The 9,966-nt window shown below is 46.3% G+C and overlaps 1 protein-coding gene across 3 annotated transcripts; it reads left to right on the top strand.

Annotated features, from left to right (window-relative positions):
• The first annotated feature begins 1,247 nt into the window (after positions 1-1,247).
• On the top strand, positions 1,248-8,637 carry OTUD1 (OTU deubiquitinase 1). Of its 3 annotated transcripts, XR_003520160.2 has the most exons (4): positions 1,248-3,157; positions 6,342-6,459; positions 8,117-8,201; positions 8,454-8,637. XR_003520160.2 is itself a non-coding variant. In XM_027595606.2 (1 exon), the coding sequence occupies exon 1, from the start codon at positions 1,638-1,640 to the stop codon at positions 3,081-3,083; it is 1,446 nt and encodes a 481-aa protein (XP_027451407.1). In that variant the 5' UTR covers positions 1,250-1,637; the 3' UTR covers positions 3,084-4,313. The 3 variants fall into 3 exon arrangements, 1 of the variants encoding a protein (XP_027451407.1); XR_003520159.2 differs by lacking the exon at positions 8,117-8,201; XM_027595606.2 differs by lacking the exons at positions 6,342-6,459; positions 8,117-8,201; positions 8,454-8,637 and having other exon boundaries at positions 1,250-4,313.
• The last annotated feature ends 1,329 nt before the right edge of the window (positions 8,638-9,966 follow it).

The raw sequence follows: 9,966 nt of genomic DNA, 5'->3' as shown, positions 1-9,966 counted from the left end.
CAGCGTCAGGAGACCGGGATCCCAATTCTGATTTCTCCAAACTGAAAAACCTTGGGCACTCATTCTCCGTTAACTACTTCATTCAGTAAATATTAGCTCTAACTCTACGCCAGGTAGAGTGCTGGGGGGGTTGTCACCAAAAGAGCAAACAGGACAAAGTATTTTCATTCAGGGAATTTACATGTCAACGGAAGGCTTAGGGAAGGGGGGCGGGGGGAAGCGTACACCATAGCCTACAGCTATTTCCCCATTTCTTACGAAAGGTGGGATAGCTTCCAGGTTGAATTTGAACGTTTAGGGCCTGTTACTGGTCAAAGTTCAGAATACAGCAAAAGCTGCCCGCTACTGTAAAGTCAGTACATGGTTGATCATATGAATACTTTGGCTTTCCTTTACGGAGAGGGTACAACACACACAGTTGCCCATAACTCTTTTCAATATTCTACTCGGCCTCGGTGTGCATCACCTGACTCGGACCCCTGGTTAGCAGCTGCAACCTATCTTCCAAAGGCCCGAGGTGTTAGGCATCCGGCATTTCGAAAGGCTGGCTGAAGGGCTTCCTTCGCCCAAGTCACGTATTTGCCAGTCGATATGGGATAGGGGTGCAGAAAAGTTGCTTTCGGTTGAGTAGGGTAGCAAGGTCCTGGGCAGGACGCGAGGCGTCACGCTATTTTAACATTTTAATCCGAAGAACTGAATCAAAAGTCGGCAGTGGTGCCACGGCCCTGCAGAGGGCATGGAGGTTTTAAGGCAGCGCTCCGTACTGCAACCGAGCCCGGAAGCTTCCTTCGGAACGCACGCTGTCAAGGCGTGCGTTCCCTACACAGCGCTTCCCTAGCTTCCCCCAGTAGCTTCCCTACACAGCGCCCAACCCGCCACCATTCGCAGCAGCAGCAGCAGCGCACAATGGCGCAGCACCGAAACCCGCCGCGGAGGAGCGGGGAGCGCGGGACGGCCGCCGCCTCCTCGCCCGCAGCTGCCAGGAACGCCTTGCCCCCGCAGGCCGCCCGCGCCGCAGCGTTCTCCCGCCCGCGCCCCACCCGCGCGCCCGCCCCCCACCCGCGCGCCCGCCCCCAGCGCCGCGGGCCACGCCCGTGACGTCCGCCGAACGGGGCGGGGCGCGGGCCGGGGGGGGCGGGGCGAGCCCGCGCTGTTGAATGGGGCGCCGCGACGAGCCGCACATTCCAGCGGGCCCACGTGACGCGACCGCGCGGCCTGAGGTAAACAACCGCGGCCCCGCCTCCCGGCCCCTCCGCGCTCCCTGCACTGCTCCTCGCCGGCGGGACGCGCTCTAGCGGGGCTGGCGGCTTTCTCCGAGAGTCCCCAGCGGCCGCCGTGGCCGGAGCAGCGGCAGCGGGCGCAGCGCCCCGGGTCTGCGGGCCGAGCGCGCCGGCCGGGGTCGAGCGCGCGTCCCCTCCCCGCCCCCACCGCGCGTTGTGGCGCAGCAGGAATTTGGCGGGGACCCGGGCGCTATTTGCGGCTCTTGACGCGCCGGCGGCCGGTGGCCCTTCGATCATTTCTATTCTAGGGGCACTGGGTCATCGCGCCCGGCCGGCCCCCTCCGCCGGGCCCGGAGGGTGTGTCCCCCTCAGCCGGGCTCGCCGCGCCTATAAGGGGCCCGAGCGGCGGGCAGGGACATGCAGCTCTACAGCAGCGTCTGCACCCACTACCCAGCCGGGGGACCGGGTCCCACGGCCGCAGCCCCCGCTCCCCCCGCCGCCGCCGCAGCCACCGCCCCCTTCAAGGTCTCTCTGCAGCCTCCGGGACCCGCCAGCGGCGAGCCAGAGCCCGAGACCGGTGAGTGCCAGCCTGCCGCGGCCGCCGAGCCCCGAGAAGCCGCCGCCGCCCCCGCCGCCAAGATGCCCGCCTTCTCCTCCTGCTTCGAGATGGTGTCCGGGGCCGCCGCCCCCGCCTCGGCCGCCGCCTGCCCTCCCGGCGGGTCCTGTAAGCCGCCGCTGCCGCCGCACTACACGTCCACGGCGCAGATCACCGTGCGGGCCCTGGGCGCCGACCGGCTTCTGCTGCACGGGCCCGAGCCCGGCGCCGCGGCGCCCGCCGCCCAGCGCAGCCGCTGCCTCCTGCTGGCCCCGGCGCCCGGCGCCCCGGTCCCGCCGCGCCGGGGCTCCTCGGCCTGGCTCCTGGAGGAGCTGCTGAGGCCCGACTGCCCCGAGCCCGCGGGCCTGGACGCGGCCCGGGAGGGTCCCGACAGAAACTTCCGACTGAGCGAGCACCGCCAGGCCCTGGCCGCCGCCAAGCATCGAGGCCCCGCGCCGCCCCCGGGGAGCCCGGAGCCCAGCCCTGGGCCGTGGGGCGAGGAGCACCCGGCGGAGAGGAGCCTCCGGGGCTGGGAGAGGGCGGGCGACCGCAGCGACCCTCCCGGCGCGGACGAGGCACGGCGGCCCGACCCGGAGGCGGAGGCGCCCCCGGCGCGGAGCGGCGACGCGGCCCCGAGCGGCGCGGCCGAGGCGGTGATCGTCTCCAGGTCGGATCCCAGAGACGAGAAACTGGCCCTGTACCTGGCGGAGGTGGAGAGGCAGGACAAGTACCTGCGACAGAGGAGTAAGTACCGATTTCACATCATTCCCGACGGCAACTGCCTCTACCGAGCGGTCAGCAAGACGGTGTACGGAGACCAGAGCCTGCACCGGGAGCTGAGGGAACAGACCGTGCATTACATCGCCGATCATCTCGACCACTTTAGCCCCCTGATTGAGGGCGACGTGGGGGAGTTCATCATCGCTGCTGCTCAAGACGGGGCGTGGGCCGGCTACCCGGAATTGCTGGCCATGGGGCAGATGTTGAATGTGAATATACATTTAACTACTGGAGGGAGGTTGGAGAGCCCCACGGTGTCTACCATGATTCACTATTTGGGCCCAGAGGATTCCCTAAGGCCTAGCATTTGGCTCAGTTGGCTCAGTAATGGACATTACGATGCGGTGTTTGATCACTCCTATCCCAACCCAGAGTATGACAATTGGTGCAAACAGACTCAAGTGCAAAGAAAACGCGATGAAGAACTTGCCAAATCCATGGCCATATCCCTATCCAAGATGTATATTGAACAAAATGCATGCTCTTGAAGTGTCTGAAAACCTACACCCTGGGAGAATTGCATACATAATTTGTGTTGGGAGAATTATGAACTCTAATCAGGGTAATAGCACTTTTAAACTTCCTAGTAGATTTACCGTAGGTGTAATGCCTTAATCATTTTTTTGAATGTTTTCTCCTCAGAGCTGAAGGTTGCTGGGCACCTAAATGATGTTTCATGATGGCTTTGGGTGATCCTACTGCTATTTATAATTTGCTGTATAAAGTTAGCCACGACTTAATTTGCAAGCTAGTTTCTCATGGTGTAAATTTGTTCATTCCTGGTAATCTGTTTTCTATAAAAATGTATTTTTGCACATTTTTAAAAATTGGTGTACCTTCATCTATGACGTGTTCCATTTTGACAAACAGCTTTCCAGCATAAATCCAGAGAAGTGCTTTATATGAAATTTATTACTTTGAACAGAGTTTGTGATTTAGTAGTTATTTTATGTTGTTCGATTTGAATTTTACGATTCTTAGGTAATTATTTCAAATGGATATTGATGCATTTGTGTTACCAGATGATTGGCCCATTCCATTTTAATGAAAAAAATTTGTTGTTTTGGAAATAATTATTTTTCTAGAAATGCTCAACCTTTTAAAGAGAAATACTTAAGGGAAGGTTGTGGGAAGAATTTTCTTTAAGGGATAGTACCAGGTCTTACTTGAATGAAAGTCTGATATTTGCTGATGGCAGAGTGATGACTATTCTGTACTTTGGTTGGCATTTAGAGTAGATTGTCTGGTGCTCTGATTGTTTTTATTTATATTTGTCATTTTGTTATAAAAGCATTTTAACCTTGTGACAAGATAAGCCTCCTGCTTTATATAGCTTCTTGAATTCAACTAAGAGATTTAAGAAACTACTAGCATAAATGCCTCGAATCAGCGTTGGCAGTTGTTTTATAGCAGGAGAATGTGGTCTGAATATTTTATTCCTTTTAAATTCTTTGAAAAGGCAAGATAGGATTGCCCTGTATTATGTACAAATAAAAATGTCTGTAAGAACAGATCTTGTATGGTTTGCTGGGTCAAACAATGTTCTCAACCTAAAATCTATCTCATTTCCACTTTTAGTCATATTTATTAAGTACTGCAGTTTGTACTTTTTTTTATTTTGTAACATTTTGTGATTTTTTGGTACAATACTGTATTTGTACAATAGAGCGATTCTAAGCTGATGGAATGAATGAATAAAATGCGTAATTTTACTTTTACAACGTCTTTTTGGCCAAGGTGGTTTTTCAATTAAGACATGACACTTGCAGGAGCGTCTCTTACATGTATACCATTTTTTCTCATGTGTAAAGATGTCACAGAATTAAGAGGGAAATTTCTTAAGTTCTCACATGAACAGGGTAGGATAATCATTAGTAATTTCAAAGGATGAGTCTTAGTTAAATATACTTTTAAAGATGGAGTAACTCAGGACATTGCTCTTATTATTTCTAGTTATAATTCCTGTCTAAAACTATAGAGGTACCTGTTGGCTAATAAACAAGGAAGAGCAAGTACTGTGTTAAGCAGCACAGCGTTTAATTATAGTTTCGTGTTTCACTTACTCTCAGCACAGATTTAAATGTTTCAGGGAGTAACCAAAACAGTGTCCTAATTTTTATCCAGTCTGGCATCTTGAGACCACGGGAATCTCTTATTTTTAGGGATGTGTTAGTGGATTTAGTGGATAAGTACACCTGTAGACATAATCTGGGTGTGTTGTTTATTGCAGAATAAAAACAGCTAGTTTGGATGTTTTACTTTACAGTTGATAGTTCGTATGTTTATATTTCACGGTTATAGACACATTTGAGCTTGAGTTCATTGCTTAACCACATTTTTGGAAGAATGCCATATTGGTTATCAGGACAATTTCCTTTAAACGTTAACTAATGAATTTATTTTAAATGTTAGCTAATCATGCATCTCTGGTTTTTGGGTAAGAAGAGGTTTGCTTCATGGCCTCACCGATTAACTTGGGAAAGAAATTATTTGGAATTACCTGTCTAAATATGCCTCTTTCCCTCTTCTCCCTTTAATTTAGACATGTATAAAATTTGGGTATGCTTAAAACTTAACATAAATGAATAGACAAATTAGATAGAATTTCCTAAAAAGCCATCTGTAACCTCATTACTGTTTTTGAAGAAACAAATTCTTCTGGGTTCTGTTTCATTTTCCAATTAGAATCCCAAGTCCTTCATTTAGATTCTCAAGGGTGATGTGTTTGAAAAATTTTAATGAATCTTAAGATTGTATTGCATGGCAGCATGTGTTTTTTTTTGTTTTGTTTTTTGTTTTTTTTTTTAGTTGTCTTGCCTAAAAGGTTTGTTATGTCTTTCCTGTCCTCTTTCTATGGTTTGGTTTTTTGAAGAAGAAATGTAGTATTGGCCTCTCCCTTAGGTTCAGTGTGTATTCTCTACGGCCGAACCAATTCTATGTATTAGCAGCCATCCTGGATCCCTGAAGACGAGCAGCTGAAGAGGTGGAAATGTGGTTGACTCTTAATTTCCTTTTCAGCAAACAGATTTTATTAAAGTTTATTCCTTCAGATACTCTTTATAGCAGCTGAGAGGCTCAAACACTTGATGGCTGTGAGCTAAAGTTTCTTTAGAGTCTGCAGGAGGAAGATAAAATCAAGTCAGTCCAACTGGTTTCAGGTAAATTCGTGTGAAAATCATACTGTTAACTTGAAGATTTTACTAGGGTGGTCCATGGATAAAAACTGATACAAATCACTATTAGTGTGATTTTTTTTTTTAAAAATTACTGTTTTTTTTTTTTTTTAAGAATTAAATGGCGTAATACTTCAACATTTTGGCAAAAACCTAATTTCTTGAATCTTTGGTTCATTTTCCATTCATATTTCTGTAAGATAAGATGTACTCATTTTAATTGGACTAAGCAGTAAACCTATTGATAAGTGCCAGAAGGACATGTACATACGATTCTTTTTTTTTTTTACATGTGATTCTTTAATTATATTTTTCTGAACTTGTAGCCCATGTGCTTTATATGCAAAATTTTCATTAGGCACAAAGCCTTTCTTCAGATACCACATTCTGTGAAGGAGAGGAGATGCCTTAGGATTCCTTGAACATCAGAATTGGTTAGCCTCAGCTTGGGTAAATAGTCCTTATGTTGCACTGTTTTCTTCATAACTTTGGTATTTAAAAAAAATGGATCTTGAGCTAATCTCACTATTTCATTAAAACTTGTTTTATGTGTTTTCCCTCTTTCCCTAAAAGGTGAGAAAGCTGAACTCTTAAAATTTTACCATGGTATTCAGTGTGCTCATGTGGAGGAAAAGTGTTACAGAATAAAAACAGATTTAAACCTTTGGACATCTGATAATTTAATATGCAGGTAAACATACTGGATAAATTCAAGTGTATATTTCAAATTTGTAACATGTTCACACTTAACACTTACTTGTCACATGAAATCTTAAGCCCAGACCTTATTACTATTTTTGACATTCCTGGAGTGTCTATAACCATCTCAAAGAGGCACCAAGGAACTTGATGGCATCTAATTCGGTTTCATTCCCTAAATGTACTAAGTGCAATAGACAAGGACTATATATTAGTTTCCTGCTGAATCCCTTGGTTCCAACCCAGTAACTAGCAGAGCAAACACTCAGTATTTGTTGAATGAAAGAATAACTTGAAGGAAAGCAGGAGCTTTGGGAAATATTTGGTGGATGTGAAATTAAATAAAAGTGATTGTGGAGTCGACAATTAATTGGGAGTTACCACCAACAAAGTAATCCCAAGCATTTTAAAGAGAAGTGGTGTTAAAGACAGTAAAGTCTGTAATGGAAAAAATAGATTTTGAAACCCCAAAAGTAGAATTTGATGCTATCTTTGTGTCATCTTCCAAACATCTTGAGAACTAAACTAAGAAAACTTATTTAAAAATAGAACTTCCATTAACCTGAAGCGACTGTGAAGGTGTGGCCTTGTCTGACTTGCTCTGACTTGCTTTAGGGGTTACACCTACCTCAAGGCCAGTGTACAGCGATCCCTAGTTCTGCTGTGTGTTCTTTCTATAGCCTGGTTGGGAAGGAAATGCTGGACCAATTTCAAGCATGCTTAGGATTGTTGTGTTCAACAGGACGGGCTGCAGCCTTATGACATTGGTCAGTGGGGCCTGGGCAAGTCGCACAAATCAAATCCAAATAGATCTATTGGGGGAAAAGGAGCAGCATTATTTCCTCATGGTGTAAATTAGGTCAGCGACAGTTACTCCATGAGGAGAGGTCAGAGAGAGAGTTCGCTGTCATCAGATAAAACCGTATCTAGCCTGGTTTTCACAAGTGAATTTTCTAATTGAACAGTCATTTCTGTGTAAAATATAAAACAAAACTGCTTTTGATAAAATTCTTTAAGAAACAATCTGTGGTGCACTGATTTGCCTTTGTAAAATAACTGAATACAGTTTAATCTTCCTTCTTTCATGACCAAGGGCTTTCGCGATGGGCATGGCTGGATGGCCCGGAAGCCTTGGCGGAGTGCTGAAGTGTGACAGTCCCTTTGTACTTTAAAGGACCTCAGAGCGCTAGGACTGTTAGCATTGTGTTTTATACTTTTCCCGTCTCCTCCCTCCAGCCCATCCGATTTCCTACGTTGACTTAAACACACCAACAAGTGTGCTTGTCAGAATTGACTCTAAGATCATAGGAAATGGGTTTCTAATTTGAGACTAGGATGCTCGGCTATGAGTAACATGCTTAAGCTTTAGTTTTTGGTCAACCAGAGAGCTTTCTTTGCTTTCGTCTTTGTCTTCTTTTTTGCATTCTGTGGTGGTATCCTGAAATGCTGCATTTGTCCCCTTAAGGGACCTCTGAGTGCGTTGCCGTATTAAAACAAAACAAGACGAGACAACTTGAGGTTAGCTATCTTAGTCCTTTGAATTGCAGTTGATTTGTCATTGCCTGGTTAATAGTTTGCTTCCTCTCTGCCGTATGTAATGCTTTTGAGTAGGTACTGGCCAGTGTCTTCCTTTTGCCTTTCCTATTTAGTTTTCTGGTTCACCAAGATGTGCTAATTATGAAGTCATTCAAGTATCAGTTCTTCACTGAAGACCCCAAATTCCAGTACACATAGGTAGGTCTAGTACAAACGTGACAGCTGTCTTTTGGACTCCCTTCTTGTATTCTCCTGTAATGAATGTGTGTTATGTCTCCACTGGGTAAATGTAGACTCTGTGGTTGTGTGGTGTGCAAAGTAGGTAATTGTGAAGGAAATTTATACCAATGGGTCGCGTAACACTGTGCAGCCAATTTGTAAAATAAACTCAAATAAAGCCTTCAGTTCTAATGACCAACAGGAGACATTCACACCTTTTGTTTCTTACAGTGAAATTTGACCTGTCCTGGTGATGTAATAGGAATGAAGAACTGGGAGAACACCGTGAGGAAATTCTTAGCTGTCACTTCACTGTCTCTTTGTTGTCTTGCCGAAAAGTGCCAGACCTAGGGGGACTTAACAGATTTTTTACTTAAAATCTAAACAACACTCCTATCTCAATAAACACGAGAGGCCTGAAATGGAAACCTCGGTCACTGCTTATTCCACAGAATTCTAGGACGGAATTAGAAGAGAGATTGAAGGTGTGCGTCAAACGTTTCAATATAAAGTCGTTTCCCCTGACAGATTTTTCGTTACCTTTCCACATTATCAATCGTGGCTGTTGGCAGAAGCCAGTGCTGCTCAGAATTGCGGCCATTTGCAGAGATGATTAGACGGGTTTAGAAAGCACTGGGAACCTACAGGAATAGACAGTGCGATTTTCATAGTTTAGCTAAGCTTGTAACAGAAGCTGATTTCTCTCTCACTTGACTGTTCCAAAGGGAGCAGGCCAGGCTGTCAGGGCAGCTGTGGTCCGGAGAAGACACATTCCCCAGGACACTGTCATCGTGTGCGAGATCGAAGCCGGGGCCACCACCCTGCCTGCCCCGTAGCTCCTACAAAGAGCACACACACCCTGAGGTGGCACACTTCGCTTCTGCTCTTGTCTCTTGGCCCGAATTTTGTCAGATGGCCTTATCTAACTGGGGAATATCATCCAGACTGTTCCCAGGAAGAAGGGTAAATGGATTTTTGGCAGGAAAATAGCAATCTTCTCCAAATCTTTATTCGTCAGGAATGGTTTAGGGTGAAAATATCTCTAAGAAGAAAATGATAGTATGAAAGTATCTGGGAATAAAATCGGCCTGAACTTGTTTCACATTACGAAGCCGCAAAAGTGGGATTAATCGTTTCCACAACTTAGGGTTCCTTATCAGCTCCTCAACAAAGTGTTTGTCGCAGGCTAAATATATACATGTGCAAAGCCTTCCACGTTTTGAGAAGGCTGCTATTTTTCTAGTTCCTTTCCATTCTTAATTGTTTCTTAGTATATAGAAATATCCTGAAAATCTGGCCTTCAACGCAAGCCCTGGTTTTCTTCAGAAAGAACAATATAAAACTTTTTCCGCTTATGTTTTTATAGATCTTGCTTCTTTCGGATACTGCTGGTTTTACTTCTCTCCCTTTCTCTGTTTTCCAGTTATTTTTTTATTTACATTGTCCTGCTTGGTTTTCTTTTAGAAAAGTTGTATGGGGTCTACTGTGCTTAAAATAAGGTGGTCTTTACTAAGTTTTACTAATTTGCTGATTTTATTAATTTACTCAGTCTTTTAAAGAAAATGTCTAAAGCTCACCTCATCCCGTAAGATGAGGCTTACCAGGGCGCCCGGGTGGCTCAGTTAGTTAAGTGTCTGACTTTAGCTCAGCTCATGATTTCGGGGTCCTGGAATCGAGCCCCACGTCTGGCTCCTGGCTAGCGGGGAGCCTGCTTCTCCCTCTTCCTCTCCCCCCCCCCCATGCT

The sequence above is a fragment of the Zalophus californianus genome, chromosome 9, assembly GCF_009762305.2.
Source record: "Zalophus californianus isolate mZalCal1 chromosome 9, mZalCal1.pri.v2, whole genome shotgun sequence".
Taxonomy (NCBI): domain Eukaryota; kingdom Metazoa; phylum Chordata; class Mammalia; order Carnivora; family Otariidae; genus Zalophus; species Zalophus californianus.
This window is presented reverse-complemented; position numbering and strand designations above follow the sequence as displayed.

What these genes read in the sequence shown, in the direction of transcription:
- OTUD1 (XM_027595606.2), top strand. Translation starts at nt 1,638, where the DNA reads ATGCAGCTCTACAGCAGCGTCTGCACCCACTACCCAGCCGGGGGACCG.